Source organism: Euprymna scolopes, chromosome 29 (genome assembly GCF_053919585.1).
Source record: "Euprymna scolopes isolate OS-2025 chromosome 29, ASM5391958v1, whole genome shotgun sequence".
Classification (NCBI taxonomy): Eukaryota; Metazoa; Mollusca; class Cephalopoda; order Sepiida; family Sepiolidae; genus Euprymna; species Euprymna scolopes.
The window spans coordinates 106,338,838-106,359,420 of NC_136510.1; the positions used below are offsets into that span (position 1 = coordinate 106,338,838).

General features: G+C 34.4%; 2 protein-coding genes across 2 annotated transcripts in view; one reads left to right on the forward strand and one right to left on the reverse strand.

Annotated features, from left to right (window-relative positions):
- LOC145252802 (uncharacterized) overlaps positions 1 to 3,361 on the reverse strand; it is a 203,101-nt gene extending 199,740 nt beyond the window's left edge. The window contains exon 1 of the mRNA XM_080112758.1: positions 3,109 to 3,361. The gene's annotated coding sequence lies outside the window, so the exon portion shown is untranslated. The remainder of the gene's footprint in view (positions 1 to 3,108) is intronic.
- An 8,152-nt stretch (positions 3,362 to 11,513) lies between these two features.
- Positions 11,514 to 19,313, forward strand: LOC145252801 (methylmalonic aciduria type A protein, mitochondrial-like). The gene is made up of 2 exons (XM_080112757.1): positions 11,514 to 12,151; positions 17,724 to 19,313. The coding sequence occupies exons 1-2, from the start codon at positions 11,626 to 11,628 to the stop codon at positions 18,422 to 18,424; spliced, it is 1,227 nt and encodes a 408-aa protein (XP_079968883.1). The 5' UTR covers positions 11,514 to 11,625; the 3' UTR covers positions 18,425 to 19,313.
- Positions 19,314 to 20,583: the final 1,270 nt, after the last annotated feature.

Below are 20,583 nucleotides of genomic sequence, written 5' to 3' on the forward strand. Positions count from 1 at the left end.
TTTTTCGTTTTACTAAAAACACAATAGGAGTTGTTCTGCTCAATTATTTTTCACAATTTTTGAATATATTACTATTTTCGACATGACAATTAAGTACATATTGTTTTTGCTTAAAACAACATATTTTTTAAAAATCGATTTATCGATTATATATCTTAACAAGCACTGATTTTCTTTACTTAAAGGAATTTTATCAATATTTGGAGTAATTATGGTCAATGTCATTTGAGTCTTCAGTCAGTTGTTTGTTTGTTTTTTGTTGTTTTTTTGTTTTTTTTTCCTCGTCGGGTGCAAGTCAGAAATTTAACCTATTTAAAAAAAAAAAAAAAAAAAAATGAAAATACAGAAAAAATAAAACCTTTGTGTTTATTCCGAAAGCCATTCTTCACATGGGTGGTTGGGGGTATTCATACTACGCTGGGGCAGGTTGCAAAAACATACCACATTTATCACTGGTTCTCCTCTTAACGATCTCTCCAAGATCCTAGAGATCCAAATCAGTCTTGTAATGGCTATGATTTACTATTAAATTACTAAAAGAAATTGGGTATTTTTACGAACTTAGCGTAGGATAAACATCCCCAACCTTCCCATGTTAAGAACGGCTTTCGAGGTAGAGGTGTTTATTCCGAAAGCCGTTCTTAACATGGGGAGAGTGAGGGTGTTTATACTATGCTGGAGGTCGTAAAAAAATATCAAAAATAGTTTTTAAAAAGATTGATTTCACACTTCATTAATTTATGTGAATTTTTAGAATATGATTTTTTTTTTTTTATCCATGACAGTAACATACATCAAAGATTTTTCGGTGCTTGTTTAGGTACGTACCTACCCGTCACGGAACGAAAATGTCACATTCCAAAACTCACTGCACTGATCAAGTATTTGGGGGGGGGTAGTTGATCAAATTGATCAAGTAGTTTTGTTTTATGTTTTTTTTTTTTTTTACCTAAAAAAAAAAAAAATTATGAGCAAACAAAACGGGGGACATGAACGATTGAACGACCATATTGTTTAAGAATGCGTTAAAATTCAAGGTCGACAATTTTATCGAGATTTTGTTTCTAGTCAAAATAAATGAAACTTTTTAATCGCAAAAAAAATCTAAAATTTTCTTTTCTTATCATTTTTTTTTTTTTTTTTTTTTTTTGTCAATGTGCACTGCAACTACACTGCTTGTCCAACCTTCAAAGTGCTTATTCCGAAAGCCCAACAAAAAATTTTAAAAATAGATTGGGGGGGGGTAAATTGGTATTTTTTTTTTTACAACCTGCCTCAGCACAGCATAGTATAAACACCCCCAACCAGCAACCACCTCATGTTAAGAACGGCTTTCGGAATAAATACCCACAACCTCCCCATGTTAAGAACGGTTTTCGAGGTTGGGGGTGTTTAGTCTGAAAGCCGTTCATAACATGGGGAGGTTGCGGTGTTTATAATACGCTGGGCTGGGGCACGTCGTAAGAATTTATCGGTAAACTTGTAGATTAACACACTCAGCTCCCACCCCCTCCATGAAAAAAACATCTACTTTTTTTGGCGTTTACAGGTGAACACAGTCTGAAAAACTTGAAAAAGAAGAGAAAAAATATTTTAGAATGTAGAATCGGAGATCGGTTTCGTATATAAATTTAGCATAAAACCAGCGGGTGAGAGGGAGCTTTCAGCTTTGCCTGGGTGTAAAATACGCTTAAATATGATATTTTAATTTCCAGATTTTGTACATATTAGAGTCGTGATTTCAAAAGAAAAAAAAAAGGTGCTACTGCAAGTGCACTTACTGATCCGCGCTATTTTTAAAATCGTATTTCCAAGTTTTATCAAAGTTTTATGTTTTGTTTTTTAATTCAATTGTAAGGTTAAAGTACAGAATAAGTACAAAACACCCTCCCCTCCTCATGTTAAGAATGGCTTTTTAAATAATAACGTTATTATTTCAGCACGGATCAATAAGTGCACTAGTACCAAAAAGAAAAAGTATTTAGGTGCCATCAGCCAGAATCGAAACTGAAACTGTAGCATTCAAAGTTGGTGACGTTACCACTCACTGTACAAACGTGACGCATATAAACCGATCAAAAAATTAAAAATAAACTAAGATGAATGTACAAAATGTTTAACGATTTTTTTTCAATTTTGACCCATTTTTGATCCCTGAAAACTATTTTAACCGGCTAAAGACCCATAAAACTACGGCCCATAAAAAATCCAATCATTTGAGGCCATAAAAGTCGCAGAGCAGCGGCGGCGACTTTTAATTTTGGAGGAGATATAATTTGAAAATATGGAGACAGACGTTTATGTATTAGATGGCGACGCCCACCCTGTTTCCGGAGTATTCAGTTAACTAAAAAGAAAAACAATAAAATAATGAAAAGAAAATCACCACTAACCCTAAGTCTGATTAGCAAAATCATAAAAGCACACGATATCACATAAAAATAGAACCTCCACCACCGCCATCCTAAAAAAAAAAAAAAGCGCTCAGAATTTATCTCCCATAGCAAAAAATAAATAAATGATTACATGCCCTAAAATGCTAGAATGTCCCGGAAATGAAAAGGTGTCATTTTTTTAAGTTAAAAGAAATTAAAATAACAAAACCAATTAATACTCAGTGTTTTTTTGTTTTTTTTTAATAATTTACAATAATATCTATCTCTATCTCTCCCTAGGCGTGAGAGAGAGAGAGAGATAATGAATAACTAAATTGATGCAATTATTAAAATTGAGTCAAAATATTTCTAAAATAAATAAAAAATAATTCAATAAAATAAAATGATTAGCCAAATTCGAAATAATATTTACAAAATATGTGATAAAACTAAATTATTAAAAGATGCTTCCATTAGAATGGTCAGTGCTTTTTTTTTTTTTTTCAATTTACTACACCATTGGACATCCGTAGTTTGAAACGGATTCCCATATTCATTTCATCTCATCTCGTACGACTAAAATTAAGGGTTTTGTTACTATAGGATTACATAAAAAATATATATGGAAAGAAAAACATTGATATCAATATTATTCATTCATTCATTGAATCATTCGATACAAAATACATTTAACATCGTTCAATTTAATTTTTCTTTTTTTTTTTTTACTTACCTGAGTATTTATTTAATAATTTTTTTAGATCCAGTTCATCGTCCGTCTTTGGTAAAAACGAGCGAGAAAAGTCCGTTTCCTTTGAACAAATAATAATTATTATTGATGAAGAACGAGAAGACGAGAATGAATAACAAGAGTTGCTTTATTTTTCTTTCTTTCACTCTCTTTCACCCACAACTTATATGATTCTTCTTTCTTTCTTTCTTTCTTGAACGACATGACTAATCGAGCGAAAGGCGATGCTCGTACTACTGCTACAAATCAGCCTCGTTTTCAATTCGATGATTTCTTTTATCGATTAGTTTTCGCTGGTTTGAATGCTTTTTAATTTCTCATCATTGGAAATGAAATCGATTACAAAACGCACGTGTTGTAGTTTCAAATGTAATTTTTGGGTTTGTTTTACAATCCACAGACGTACGGAAAAGTGGCCAAAAAATCAAAAAAATATAACAAACAAATGGGTAAATTTATACAAATACCGTGACAGCGAATTAGTAGAAAAAAATGTACCCTAACCCTAACCCTCACCCTAACCCTAACCCTAACCCTAACTCAGTTTTCAGATTCGTGTTCAGCACACCGAAACGTAACAGAATACTACGTAAAAGATTTTACTAATTCGCTGTCACGGTGTTTGTATAATAATACCAACAAATGTTATCAAAAGCCAGATAACTTACTCTTCTACCTATTTGGAATTTTTGGCGCTTATGTCAATGGATCATCAAATCTAAGGGAGATAACCAGCATTAACATAGCAAAAATAGGTATATTTTGCAAGATATAATTTGGGACGCTGAAATAATCAGTAGAACAATGAAATAATGTTAAAATGAAAAGAAAAAAAAAAGATTACACGATTACTGTAGCCGAGTTCCGTAAAGGTAGCGAAGTTAATCTGCAAACTTAAAATATAACCATGTTAAGTAACAAAATAAACTTATTATTAACGTATTACACAAAACAAAAGTAAAACAACCTGTTACAATGAAACTATGTTAATTAATCAACAACAAAAGTTAAATAAACTTGTTAATTAATCAAGAAGTTGTTGTCCAATTAGCCAAAGAAAAATGCTTCCCTTATTTAAGAGCCCCCCACCCCCACCCACCCAAAAAAAACGAACACTTTATCTTGTGCAGCACTGCAGCAATCTTTTTTCTTTTTTTTTTTTTGATTCAATTTTCACCCCAAACAAGGCACAGTGCCACTTTGAAGCAGGGGGCTACTATTAGGGAATTAATTAGCGGGGTCATTATGAAGGGAGAAGAGTAGAAAGATGTTTGTTAACATTACACTTGAACTTCTGCATATCATTGCAGTTGGGAAAGCAGAATCCCGGAAGGGAGTTCCAAAGACCCGCAGTTCTGGGGAAGAAACTATTGGAGTAAAAGGCTTTCTTGCACCTAGGGATCTCCACTGTAAAGGGATGAGACTTAGTAGCTTGTCGGGTTTGTCGGGGGTAGTTACGTCGGGGAGGTACAAGTGTTTGCAGTTCGTCAGAGCATTCACCATTAAAGTATTTGTAGAACAGGCAGAGGGATGCAACATCTCGTCGATGGGACAGAGGTTGAAGCCTAGATGACAGTTCAGGACCTATCAGGTTGGCGACTCTTTTTTGAACCCTGTCCAGGAGCGAGAGACAAGCAGCAGATGCACCAGCCCAGATGTGACAACAGTACTCCATACATGGGCGAATGGTTGCCTTATAGAGGTATAGGATACTGGCAGGCGTAAGTAGTTTTCTAGCACGGTAGAGGGAGCCAACCTTCCTTGCAGCAGCCTTGGCAATGCTCTCAATGTATCTATTCCAGTTCATATTCCCTGTAAACGTTAGGCCGAGGAGTTTAAAAGAAGTACTTTCAGGCAATGTGTTCTTGGCCATTGCTATTGGTGGTAGAGAAGGTTTCTTGTAGTTATTGAAGGAAACAAGCTTAGTCTTAGCAGCATTGAATGAGACCAACCATTTTTGTCCCCATTCCACTACGGATTGGAGGTCATTCTCTAGTGTTTCTGCCATTTTCTTGGATATGTGTTCATTTGTTTTCCCCTCATATCTGTTATAGAGAGTGGTGTCACCGGCAAATATACCCATCTCCGAAACAATATTATCAGGGAGGTCGTTTATGAATATCAGGAACAATAGAGGTCCAAGGATAGACCCCTGAGGCACTCCCGCATTTATGTCATGTTGTTTGGATGTACGTCCGTCGAGGACAACTTTGATTTTTCTATTACTTAAGAAGGATTTAATTACGTTATGAATTCTTCCAATGATTCCATATGATCTAATTTTCCTTAGAAGACCATCGTGCCATACCCTGTCAAAAGCCTTAGATATATCGAGGGCCACCGCTCTACCCTCCCCTGTTTTATCCAATGAACGGTATATACGTTCAGAAACTACAGTTAAGATATCTGCTGTTGAACGGGCTTGCCTGAATCCATATTGTTTGTCAGTCAGGAGTTTAGTAGCTGTTAGGTGCTGGACTAGGACTTGATTAACTAAGGACTCAAATATTTTGGCGAAAAGCGGGAGGAGGCTAATGGGGTGATAATTTAGTAGGTCAGTTCTTTCACCAGAATTCTTGAAGACTGGTACCACAGAGGCGGTTTTCCAGCAGTCGGGAAAACAAGATTCGTTAAGGCATTTATTGTAAAGTTTGGACAGAACTGGAGCAACCTCGGCAGAGCATTTTTTTAATAGCACAGCCGGGATGAGATCTGGTCCACATGCTTTAGAGGTGTCTAGGTTTTTTATAATAGCATGTACCTGAGAAGGGGTGATTTTCAAATCGTCAAGTGTGGCGTCTGTTCGCAGAGGAAAATCGGAGTGAGTGGTGTACCGAGTTCAGTGTGGAGTTTGAGGCAAACCGACTGGCAAGCAGATTAGCCTTGTCAGTTGCCGTGCAAGCAACCTCATGATTGTTTGTTAGTGGGGGAATAATTGACTGTCCATTATTAACTACGCTGTTGTAGATTTTCCAAAAATCCTGGGTTCCTAATTTCTGTGCTTCGATGCGCTTTCTGGTGGTTTCAGAGTAATCTGACTTAGCTGTGTCTATCACTCTCTTACAATTATTTCTAGCTTCTATAAACTTCTGTTTATTTGAGCTGGACTTATGTCGGTTGAATCTGCGGAACGCATGCTGCCTTTGACAAATGGCAGCTGCACAAGCAGAAGTAAACCATTGGGGGGAGTGGGGCTTGCTATAGTATTTCCGTGCGGGAACATGTGCTTCAATAGCAGTTTTGAACCATTCAGTTGTCTCATTTGCACACTGTTCCGCTGGAAGAGTAAAGATATTTTGCCATGGGGCATCTCTGATGAGCTCCCTGATGGCTTCCCAATCAGCCTTTTTGTAATACCTCGTTGTTTTGAGTAGTGGGTCTTCAGTTTTAGGGCGAGAATTTAGGCTGATTTCTACCATTATCACAGCGTGATCAGTATTCCCGAGTGGGCTATGGGCATTTGTTGTACAGTCATTGGGAACCGTTTTGAACGTTATTTTTTCCTAATCATAGACAGAAATGACTGATTACCTAAAATAAAGAAAAACAAATTTCTTATCTTTTTATTTTCGTTTAAAAAAAAAATACATTGACGTTTAAATACTTCAAAATCCACTTCAAAAAAGTTTTCTATTTTCGTTGTTTTGTGTACGTTAATTATTATGCGCCCCAAATTATACCTTGCAAAATGAAACTACAGAATAGTAAAATAATTATAATAATAGGGTTTGTATTACTGTACACATAGATTCGAAAAAGTTGTCAAAAAACAAATATATAACAAATAAATGTTATCAAAGGGAAGATAAGTTACTTTTCTACCAAACTGGATATATTTTTCGTGTTTTTATTCAATGTAACATGTTTATTCAGATCGAAAACCATACAGTGTTTACCGATGTATTGGAACATTCAAAACACTATTAAAAACCCGCCGAATATATGTCAACCTATGTCACGGTAACATATATTGAGTGAGTTTTTAACAGTATTTTATCCGGTTTTTTTATTTATAACATCTTTTCCCACACTTACCGTGTTAAAGAGAGTGTCGGGCGCCATTTTGAATTTTCCAATACATCGGTAAACACTGTATGCTTTTCGAGCTGAATAAACATGTTATATTGAATAAAAACACGAAAAACATATCCAGTTTGGTAGAAAAGTAACTTATCTTGCCTTTGATAACATTTATTTGTTATATATTTGTTTTTTGACAACTTTTTCGAATCTATGTGTACAGTAATACAAACCCGTTACTTTTCTACCAAACTGGATATATTTTTTGTGTTTTTATTCAATGTAACATGTTCATTCAGCTCGAAAAACATGCAATGTTTACCGATGTATTGGAAAATTCAAAATGGCGCCCGACTCTCTTTAACACGGTAAGTTTGGGAAAAGGTGTTATAAATAATAAACTAGACCAAATACTGTTAGAAATTCGCTCAATATATGTTAACATGACATAAGTTGACATATATTCTGTGTTTTTTTAAATAGTATTTTGTCTAGTTTATTATTTATAACACCTTTTCCCAAACTTACCGTGTTAAAGAGAGAATCGGGCGCCATTTTGAATTTTCCAATACATCGGTAAACACTGCATGTTTTTCGAGCTGAATAAACATGTTACATTGAATAAAAACACAAAAAATATATCCAGTTTGGTAGAAAAGTAACTTATCTTGCCTTTGATAACATTTATTTGTTATATATTTGTTTTTTGACAACTTTTTCGAGTCTATGTGTACAGTAAAACAAAGACAGTCTCGCAACGTCTGTTCTGTGGGAGATAGGTTGCAGGGAAGAGAAAAGGGCATTCCCCACTAAGCCACGAAGTCTATTTTGTACTCTGTCAAGGCAGGATAGGCTGTTTTTAGCAGCTTCTGGACAGATGTGGCAGCAGTACTCCATCCTTGGACGTACTTGGCTTTTATACAGATAGAGAATTGCATCAGCAGTGAGATATCTATTGGAGCAGTAAAAGGATCCCACCATTTTTCCAGCAACCTTGGCAACAGACTTGATGCACGTGTTCCATTTCAGATCGGGAGTAAAAGTCAATCCCAGAAGCTTGTCAAAACATGGAGCCTCCCCAAGACGAGAGCCATCCATTTCAATTGCATCAGCAGTGAGATATCTACCGGAGCGGTAAAAGGATCCCACCATTTTCCAGTGACCTTGGCAACAGACTTGATGTACGTGTTCCATTTCAGATCAGGAGTAAAGGTCAATCCCAGAAGCTTGTCAAAACATGGAGCCTCCCCAAGACGAGAACCATCCATTTCAATTGATGCCAGATGGGGATCAGAGTGCTGATGATATAAAGATAGGAGCTTGGTTTTAGATGTATTAAAAGTAACCAGTCACCTCTTCTCCCTACTGTACCACACGCTCAAGATCAGAGAGAACTTTGACATTTACGGCCTTTGATAGGTTTCCATAGATGGTCGTGTCATCATCAACATAGATGTCAATGAATGATTAAAGTATGTGTTTTGAGAGATCATTGATGTAGATCAGGAAGAGAGTTGGGCCCAGGATGGACCCCTGAGGGACTCCAGCATTAATACTGTGGGCCTCTGATTTCTGCCCATCAACCACTACTCTTATGATCCTATCAGAGAGAAATGATTTAATAATTGAGAAAACATTTTCAGTTATACCATAGCTGGAAATCTTGTGAAGTAGGCCTTTATGCCATACCTTATTGAAGGCTTTTGATATGTCAAGAACAGTTGCCCTAGAAAGGAAGCCTTTGTTAAGAGATTCACTAATCCTATGAGATATAACCGTTAGCACGTCTGCTGTAGATCTTGCAGAACGGAAACCATGTTGCATGTCACTAAGGTTATTTCTGCTGAGGTGGTTGACTACTTCTCTATTTAATATAGATTCCAGCAACTTACTCATGACACACAGGAGACTTATTGGTCTGTACTGAGAGGGAGATGACTTATCACCTGGATACAGGGCATACTAATGAGGTTTTCCAGGATGTTGGGAAGTACTTCTCTTTAAGACAACGCTTAAACAGTTTTGTAAGTATGGGGGCAAGTTCTGGTTGAAGCTTTTTCAACACTATAATTGGAATGCCGTCAGGGCCAGTTGCTTTACTGCAATCAAGGTTCTTGATTAGCTTGGCGACCTCATGCACAGATATTTGTATGTTGCATAGCGTGTTGTCTATTATAGGAGGAAATACGGGGAGTTGATAGTCTTCGTCACATAGGGTAGAATTAGCTCCACTTCATCGCCATAGTTGTGATTAAATTGTGATGCAGTATATTATCTTTGTAAAAAGAGTTTGTGGAAATTTTGGATGATTCCTTCCATCAAACATGCCAATTTGCTACATGATATTTATGGTTCATCGTTTTTAAGCTAATCAATGAACAAAATATCTTGCATCTCCAAAAATATAGCGGTCAAAACCTTACCTGCTGATGTTTATGATTTTTGTCCAGCTTTCATTTGCTGACTAGTTATTATTTCATCCTCCACACAATATTGATGCCAACAACTCCATTTTGTTACATTGAAAGAGTTGTGAATGACATTTTGAATCATCAAAATGTTTTTATCGACTGTGAGCAAAAACAGCACCGACTTTGAACACAGCTTTCTTATTGCAAAATGGTGATATCCTCAACCCGTTTGCTATCGCATGAAACTTCAATTTATTATTAGCCAAAACGAGTTTGTGGGCTTTTTCATATTTTTTATGTTTATTAGCGGAAATAATTCGGACAATCTGAGCATCCATCATCATTTGTATCTGTATGAGCACATGTAAATTATAACTATTGTTTCTGTAAAGTCAAAATAACATTTATCAAGCCATTGATTTGATTGAACAGTATTTTTCCCCATCAGAAAGTTAGGGTGATAGATTAGTTTAGAATTCAATTTTTAAAATCTGTCAAACACATGCCCACATATAAAATGGTTGTTAAACCAATGATGACGATGAGAAGAAAGCAATGCTTTATCAAACACAAATTCAATTATTTTTTTCAATTTTTTAAAACTTTTTCTCTAGGAAAGATGCAGAAATATGTTGTTTCAGCTTATTATATTACACATTGGCTTTCTTTGATTAACTGGGAGAAACTATTAAATGGAGATTTTGTCCAATGGACAGTTGTTATGCAAATATCACATTTACTGCGCTTTTCCTCTTAACAACATAAAAATAATTAATCATAACATTTTCTGGCTATTTTGACAGAGAGCATTCGAAAAAAATAATGGTTGAAATCACCTGGTAAATCAAAGTTGCGAAATATGAAACGAAACAGTCGTTCCAGCTATTAGAGAATTGTTCATTTAACTGGAATTTGAATAAAAATAATAAAAAAAATAAAATAAAATTGACTTTTTTTTTTGCATTGTAAATCTATTTTTTTTTTTTTTAATCTTCATCATCAAGCAAATATATAACAAATAACTGTTATTAAAAGCTAAATAAGTTACTCTTTTACCTGATTAGGTGTTTAGTGTTTTATTATTTTATGGCCAACAAATGGTCGCTACTGGACACCTACACACACACAATTTTTTTTTCTTTCTGTTTTTCCAACAAATAAAATAAATCCATAAAATCAGCTTGTTTTTTTTTTTTTAACCAAAATATTTTGCATTTAATGAAAAGTTGAATAAAACTTCTAAAACATTACAAACGAAAAAGAAGTTCTGACGAGATTTGTTCATTGGTTTAATTTAAATTTAAATTCTTGTGAATTTGTATTTTTTTTAATTATTTGGATTTTTTTTATAGTTTTTCTATGGATAACATTTATTAAAAAAAAAAAAAAGTAGTTTAAAATTTTCAATGCCAAAAAATGTCAATTTTATTTATTTTATAATTTTTATTCAAAGTCCAGTTAAATGAACGACTCTCTTTCAATAGCCGGAACACATGTTTCATTTCATATGTGCAACGTTTCATATTTCGCAATTTTGATTTACCAGGTAATTTCGGCCATTATTTTTTTTTTCAAACACTCTTGGTCAAAATAGCCCAATTTCTTTAAGCCTTTATGAAACTCAAGTTGATTCAAGAATATTTATTTGTAACATTTTCACCTTCAAGTAAATATATAGTTGTAAAATAGTAAAGAAAAAGCCTAACTACAAAAGGCCTACACAAGCTTTGAAGACTAAACTGCTTAAAATAATTATTATAACTTAAATACTTTCAAATAAATAACAATGAGGGGGAAAAAAGCCAAAATAGAAGCCAAATTTCCAAAAAGGCCAAATACAATTTTTGAAGGCCAAACTGTTTCAAAAAAGGCTAAATTCGCTAAATTTGGCCTTAAAAAGGCCAATATGGTAACCCTGGTTGATATTTTGATATTTTTTTTATTTTATTATTAAAGGGAGATAACTAACAATTACAATCAACAATATGGCGACGCCAGTCTTCCTCTAAGGTGACCCATGTGTTATTGTTTATAATATGATTGGTTTCCTTATAGCTATCTTTAAAAGATGAGACATTTTTACACCAGGTTTCAAAGGGGGATCTTCAGGGACCCCCTCTTTTCATATCAGTGTAATCTTTTCTCGCGGCGTTATCTCAACAACCGACCGATTATTTCAAATGCACTTCGACACCAACATGTCGCATCTACGTCAACAACGATGGCCACTAAAAAGAATGTTTCAAACGAAGGTAAAAAAAACAAAGTTCTGTACAATCCTAGCCAATATGTGGATCAATTGTTTGCTGGTCTCTGCAAAGGGGAGAAAGCATCTCTGGCCCGAAGCATCACTCTGGTAGAATCCACGCATCCTGGGAAAAGGAAAGATGGTCAGGTGCTCTTATCAAAAGCACTTCAACATATCAAGGATTTGGAGAAACACACGTTGTCACCCACGACATCTTTTCGTATTGGTATATCAGGTCCCCCAGGGGCTGGAAAGAGTACCTTTATCGAAGCTTTTGGTAAACACCTTACGAGCATCGGATATAAAGTAGCTGTACTCCCTGTTGACCCGTCTTCCAAAATTACAGGTAGGTATTAGTGTTTTTTTTGTTTTGTTTTTTTTTTGGGGGGGGGGGATCACTTTGTTTCCATCTTAACATTGTCCTTTAAAATGATGATTAACAGGTTTTCGGGTATGCTGAAAACGAATATTGCATTTAAATTTGCGCAAATAAGTAATTTTCCGGATATTAAGCAACGTAATTCCTTATGCTATCACTGGTGGCCATTTTATACGCGCATACATTTTCCTTTAAAATGACGACTTTTGTAGGTTTTCAAATATGCTGAAAACGAATATCGCATTTAAATTTCCGAAAATAGGTAGTTTTCCGTTTAACATAAGGAATTACGTTGCTTAATATTCGGAAAACTACTTATTTACGGAAAAGTTAAAAGCGATATTCGTTTTCAGCATACCCGAAAACCTTCAAAAGTCGGCATTTTAAAAGAAAATGTTAAGGTGGAAACAAAGTAAACGCATTTCAGGTGAAAACACAATTACGTACTTGCATGTTATGGAGAAATTAGTATAAATTCCAAAAATTACGAAAATTGACCCAGTAGAAAATAGGATAAATTTTTACTTTCTTTCCACCTTAACAATCATTCATTGTTGGTAAAAAATATGCGCGTACAAAATGGCTACCAGTGATAGCATAAGGAATTAGATTGCTTAATATCCGGAAAACTACTTGTTTGCACCAAATTTGAGTGTTTCAACATACCCGAAAACTTGTCGTAATTTTTAAGGTGATTGTTAAGGTGGAAAAAAAGTAAAAATTTACGGTTTTTTTTTTTTTGTTTTGTTTTTTTTTAGGGGGGTTTGTATTACTGTACACATAGATTCGAAAAAGTTGTCAAAAAACAAATATATAACAAATAAATGTTATCAAAGGCAAGATAAGTTACTTTTCTACCAAACTGGATATATTTTTTGTGTTTTTATTCAATGTAACATATTTATTCAGCTCGAAAAACATAGTGTTTACCGATGTATTGGAAAATTCAAGATGGCGCCTAACTCTCTCTTTAACACAGTAAGTTTGGGAAAAGGTGTTATGAATAAAAAATTAGACAAAATACTGTTAAAAACTCGCTCAATATATGTTACCGTGATATAGGTTGACATATATTTGGCGGCTTTTTAACAGTATTTTGACTTGTTTTTTTTATTTATAACACCTTTTATTTTTTAATAATTTTAGAATTTTTAAATAAAATTTCATTGCACATTTTTTTTTGCTAGAGATATAGGTACTCTTAGGTATGAGAAACTTTCTAGCACGATAGAGAGAGCCCACCTTCTTTGCAGCAGCCTTGGCAATGTCCTCAATGTATTTGTTCCAGTTTGTGTTACGCATGAGTGAAACAAACAAGGAATTGTGTAACATAAATTGCATGAAATATTTTTTAAAAACCGTTTACGGATATTCTTATTTATTATATTTAAATACAATATTGGATGCTAATGCAGAGAGTGATCCGCACTAATTTTTTTAAATCGTATTTCCATGTTTAATTAAAGTTTTATGACATGTCTTTTTATTCAATTCTAAGGTTAAAGTACAGAATAGGTACTAAACACACTCCCTCCGCATGTTAAGAATGGCTTTTTAAATAATAACGTTATTTCAGCACGGGTCGGATCACTCTCTGCATGAGTACCCTAATATTGAAATGAAACAAACAAATAATCATGGTACGTAATTGATGATCAACTTGATTAACACTATTTATTTCCTATGACGTCCCATAACGTAAGCCATTGCTTGTTGCCAAAGTGATCGGCCATTTTTTTTTTTTTTTAATTGTAACAAAAAAATAGCAAATAAAACTTTTTAAAATCTAGCACTGACATTCATTTTTTTTTCATCTTCCAAGTTCAGAAGAATCCAAACAAGAATTTAAAAAAATAAAATATTATTTATTGTTCAATATTATAAACAGATATTTTATTCATTGGTGTGACATAATAATATTCAAATTAAATAAAGTATAAAATACCAACAAATGAGTCAAAATTTTCGTTTGCAGAATTTTTTTTTAATTTATAGAATTTAAATCCTGCATTTTAAAACTAAGAGAAGAAACACAAAAAAATGACATTCCATCAAAAAATCAACATTTTTTTTTGCAAATCCAGGCTTCAGAGAAGTCAGAACATTGTGAGTCAAAATTATGTAGTAGTAATAATAATAATAATAATAACTAGCGGGACCTATGGAAATTCCACAGGGGACCTATTCATATGTAATATATTGATGTTGACATTCTGTAGATGTTCAGTGTAAATGGAGACGCTCTGATATTGTAGCTTTTTTATTAAAACTGTAAAAGTATTTATTCAAGCTAGCATGAACGCGCGGTAAAGCCTAGCCATAATGTACGCTTAAATATAACATTTTAATTCTTGCAGATTTCGTATATATTATTATAGAGTTAATGTTCTATCGATTTTTATATATTATAAAGTTGTAATTTCAAAAATAAAAAAAATATATCCATCTGACTTTGATGCATTAGCTTGAATTGAAACCGAAATAAAGTTATAAAAAACAATATATATATATATATAAATTTAAGTTCCTTAAGCCATAATCAAAACCGAAACCAAAACTAATGAAGAATTCTTGATAAAATTATTTATAAAAAAAAGTAAATGATTTAAGTGTTATCAGCTGTAGTCGAAATCGAAACTGAAACTTATGAAGAATTCTTGGTAAAATTATTTATGAAAAAAAATAGAACATAACAATTAAACGACCTGAATGTAAGCGTGACACACAAAAGAACACGCACGCTATCGTATTAATATATAGATAAGAATAAAAAGGTCGCTTGTAGTGACGGGACATAAGGTATTCTCCAACTGCAACTATTAATTTGCAAAAAGTCGCTTGTAGTGATTACATTATTACATATGAATGAGTCCCCAGTGGAATTTCCACAGGTCCCGCTAGTTATTATTATTACTACAACTACTACAACATAATTTTGATTCATAATGTTCTGACTTCTCTGAAGCCTGGATTTGCACAAAAAAAATGTTGAATATCATGGAATACTGTTGCCATATCTGGGCAGGAGCTGCTAAAAACAGCTTATCCTGCCTTGACAGGGTACAAAATAGACTTCGTGGCTTAGTGGGGGATGCCCTTTTCTCTACCCTGAAACCTCTCTCCCACAGAAGAGACGTTGCGAGCCTATCCTTGTTTTATCGTTATTTCCATGGCAGGTGCTCGTCTGAACTCCAATCTCTGGTCCCCCCTCGCCAATCTTTCACGAAAAACACCCGTCTAGCTGAATCCACTGTGAAAAATTTCCTCCACTCTATATCTGTGCCTAAATCAAAACGCGGATTCCATGAACAAAGCTTCTTTCTTAGAACTGCACGCCTGTGGAACTCTGTTCCGTCTGCCTGCTTCCCACCGGACTACAACTTGGATGTCTTTAAGTCCAACGTTAACAAATTCCTAATGAACCGCCCCCTTAAGTAAACACTTCATCAAATCTCCACACTAATGTAATGTACTTGCAATAACCCCTATCCCTGAGTGGCTTCCGGGCCTTGATAAGTGGTGATCACTGCGCAAAAAAAAAATAAATAAAAGTAAACAAATTTTACAAATTAGACACTTCAATACACACTCGTGTTTTTATTACAAACACAAGATTTTCTTATCCCGTTACATTCACATCAGTTTTACTTGTTTTCGTGCTTCTTCGTTATTAGAGTGACACCTGAAAAATCGAAATATTGAATTTCAAGTGAAATGAATCATATCTACTTGTCATGTGGCAATAATGAAAATATCCAAAAATTACAAAAAACGAAAAAATTGAAAATTAATTATTAATAAAAACTGTCTGCAAAGGCATTTAACGAAAATTCAATTTTGCTAAATTGGCCAAAGATTTTCAGTTTTCAGAAAATATTTACCTCCCTTTTTGCTATAGTTCGAACTCTCCAGTTTTTTTTTGTTTTTTTTTTTAAAGCAATTTTCATTAATAATTAGATTTCTATCTTATCGGTTTTTGTAATTTTCGGGATATGTTCATTACTGTGACATAACAATTAAGTAAATGCCATTGGTTTCACTTGAAATTCAATATTTCGATTTTTGCAATTTCAACAAAGAAGAACCCTTATTTTTAATTTTTTTTGGATTTAGAAATCGGGTCAAAATTCTTAAATCTTTATAGTATTTTTTTTCTTTTAAATAATGGCAATTCTTTTTATCAGTAACGTGTTAGATGTGAGAATTTTCTTTTCGCCTGTTTTGTCTCCAAGACAATGGCAAAAAATGAACAATTACAGCAAAGCAAACCTCTAAAATTTGACACAATTTTTATTCATTGCAAAAAAGAAAATACCTATTTTGCCTCTAAATAGAGCTGGTAACACCTCGAAAAGTAAGTCTTTTATCTTCAGCAGAAACTGGAATTCGGGTTCAGCACTGTTGGAAGATCGGATTAATTACAGCCGTTTGAAGGGGTTGGTATGATGCCTTCTGATGATGGATTCAATTTTCGACTCGAGTCAACATCGCAGAAGTTCATAAAGCATGTTCATTTGAAGGAAAATTCACTAATGGCAGGTTAATAATTCTGACTTTAAGAAGTCTCTGGGATATTTATGTATAATAATAACTTAGCCTAATCATTTAAGCTTTAAAAATAAACTCTCAAGGACATGAAGGGTACAGGCGCCAAATGCCTAATATCCAGAGAGAGTTGTTCCCTGTTTTTTCCACGGCTGCTGTAACTAGAACTGTAAAGGAAAGGCATTCAAAAACCTGCAAAGCCCATCGCTCAGAGATTAAAATCTCGATCAATCTGATTGGTCGAAACAAAGACAGTGGGTGGCCAATCAGCTAATGAGGGGCTTGCCTATAATTGTACACGTTCTCACATATATTCGTTTTTTATGAGTAACGCGTCCTCATATTCTTGTGTATGAAATCTATAGATACTGTTTTGGCGTAGCATAACTTTTTGGCATCGCTAGACAGATAAGTTCTTCAAAGCTTGACTGTCTTGCTGATAGCGATTGTAATTTATCAGGCACGAGTCATGGAAAGTGAAATCTCAATGTTTATATAAAAACTGTCAACTACCAAAGAGTGCTCTCATTTTCACGGAGAGTTTGCACACACAATTTGACACATAACTTGAACAACAAAAACAAATGATTTTTATTATAAGGTATTTGTGTCTATATATAAATTTAGTTTTATGAGGGTGTTCCCAAAATAATGCTTCCTAGAGTTTATTGGTTAAACATTTACAGACAGACATATATCTGTTTTAGTTATATATAGATAACAAAAACAACATACTACCATTTGTAGCCTATACAGAATTTTTTCTTGTATTTTTCCTTGATTGTAACGGTTATGTTTTTGTTTTTTAATTTTTTTTTTTTTTTGTTTTTGTTTTTCAGTGTTTTCAACTTTTTATCTTCAAACACATCAGAATTTTAAAAAATCTTATTTATTGGCGTGGGTGTGTGTAGTTATTTCCTTACGTTTTAATATGAATCATTGGCATTCATGAAAATTTTTTCTTATAAAAATGTTTTTCTTTCTTGATTTGCAGGAGGATCTCTGCTGGGTGACAAGACACGAATGCCGACATTAACCTTGGATGAAAACGCATACATCCGTCCATCACCTTCACGGGGTACATTAGGTGGAGTGACAAGAACTACGAATGAAACTATATTACTGTGTGAAAGTGCTGGATACAATATTGTTTTAATTGAAACGATGGGAGTAGGTCAGTCGGAGTTTGTGGTTTCGGACATGGTTGATATGTTTTGCCTGATTCTGCCACCTGCTGGAGGAGATGAACTGCAAGGAATTAAAAAAGGCATCGTCGAAGTGGCTGATATTGTCATCATCAATAAGTCCGATGGTGATTTGGCACCAGCTGCAAGACGCATCCAGGGCGAGTACCTCAGTGCCCTTAAATATATGCGCAAGAGAAGCCAAGTTTGGTCACCCCCTGTTATGAGAGTCTCTTCACTAAAGAAGCATGGAATTAAAGAGCTCTGGGACAAGATGGCAGAATATCGGATGAAGATGTCTAACAGTGGAGAACTGCTTCATAGACGCGACGCGCAGCACAAAATCTGGATGTGGAATTATATCAAGGAGAACATTTTGGATATGTTTTGTGAACATCCATCGGTGAAATTAAAGTTGGCTAATTTGGAAGATCAGGTTAATCAAAGACTCATAAGTCCTGGATTGGCAGCCGATACTCTTCTTAAAGAATTTATTACGAGTTCGCAATAATATCGGTTTTGTTACTAGATTTTATGTTTTTGAATTTTTGAAATAAAGAAAAATTATTCGTATTATTTGGATTCTTCAGATTATTGTTGTCATCTTGAGTGTGATTTTCATATTTCGGTCGATATAACCTCCGACCTTCTTCAGGTGTACCTTGTTGAACTTTGGAATCTTTCGGTCAAACACTGGAATCTGCACAGAATTTTAAACAAAACCTTTTATTTAATCATCCATGAGGGTAGTATGTTCTCGTTTTGTCAGCCATGACTGGGTAGAAGTCTTAAGTAATTTGCAATTGTATTTTTAGTGTAACTAACTCTAACCCACGTTGAGGATTGAACCTTCAATCTCCAGAATCGTATAACTTTATAACCAAATTTCACCAAGTACTTTATCCACTAAGCCACAGGTTCTTGTGCAAGATGGGAACAGTAGTTTGAAGAATCCAAATAACAGAATGGACGAAAGTTGTAAAATATTTTATCAGACGGATTTTATTCAAAGTGTTTATGAAATTTAGACGACTCCTATCATTCTGCTGCGTCTTACAGAAATGTAAATATGAGAAAATAAAAGTTTTAATATTTTTTTTTTCACAAAGGAGTCACCACTTATCAAGGTCCAGAGGCCACTCGAGGATTAGAGTTAGTGAGTGTACAGTAGTCAATGGGAAAATGTTGTAATTGTTAGTTTGTGGAAATTTGGTGAATTGGATTACTTAAGAGGGGCTTATCAAGAACTTGTTTATGTTGGATTTGAAAACAACCATATTGTAGTGAGATGGAAAGCAGAAAAACAGAACAGAGTTCCACGGATGTGCAGTTGTAAGAAAGAAGCTTATTTTTCTTTTCATCTTGGTTGAAATGACTTCAATAAAAAAATAAAAACAAAAGTATTGGCTTTTTTTTTTTTTTTTTTTTTTTTCACAGTGATCACCACGTATCAAGGCCCGGAAGCCACTCAGGGATAAGGGTTATTGCAAGTACATTACGTTAGTGTGGAGATTTGATGAAGTGTTTACTTAAGGGGGCGGTTCATTAGGAATTTGTTAACGTTGGACTTGAAGACATCAAAGTTGTAGTCCGGTGGGAAGCAGGCAGACGGAACAGAGTTCCACAGGCGTGCAGTTCTAAGAAAGAAGCTTTGTTCATGGAATCCGCATTTTGATTTAGGCACAGATAAAGAGTGGGGGAAATTTTTCACAGTGGATTCAGCTAGACGGGTGTTTTTCGTGAAAGATTGGCGAGGGGGGATGAGGGATTGGAGTTCAGACGAGCACCTGCCATGGAAATAACGATAAAACAAGGATAGGCTCGCAACGTCTCTTCTGTTGCAGGGTAAAGAAAAGGGCATTACATGCATACATTGTATTTCTGTTGGGTTCAAAAAAGGACGACAACAAGCTGATAACTTTATTCTTGGTGACGTTTATTAATTGTTGGTGTTAGGGTGGAGGTGCACACATGAAAATTCGACAGGTTGATTCTTCTCAGTCAAAATTATCAACCAACAACGATAACTTTTTCGGTTGTTATTATATAAGTATTTGTGACCACCTGAAACGCCTCTTTTGGGATGGTATTGTCGTGTAACCACAGCCCAAAGGCGTTTTATTCGGCCATCGTGATTTACTGGACTAACTGACTCTGGTTACACAGGTGTAACCTTTCGTCAAAAAATTACCTTTCAAACATCTTAACTGTTGGTTCTGACAAGTTTGTTGTTTTTATGTGCCTGTCAGATTCATAATTTTTTATTCAAATGACCTTCGAGTATATTTAATAATGTAGGTGGAAAAAAAAAAAAAAAAAATCCAACATATCTCTATTATATAAAAGTCACTTTGTGTGTGTGTGTGTGTGTGTGTGAAAGAGAGTTCCTTCCTCATAGATTCCGAAACGGCTGAACCTATCTTTTGCAGATTTCACACAAAGCTAATTTATATGTTTGGCAGTGTTCTTAGATATTCATCAGATAAATATCGAAAATCAAAAAATATTCGATCCTGAAAGTATACTTTTTTTTTCTTATAGATAAAAAAAAAGAATTTCTACAGGGGAATATTTTATGTTACACCACCCAAGGGAGATAATAAAATTAAAATCTCAGCAGATGATTTCTTCTTAAAAAATACAGAACTATTGTCATCTGGAGATATAGCT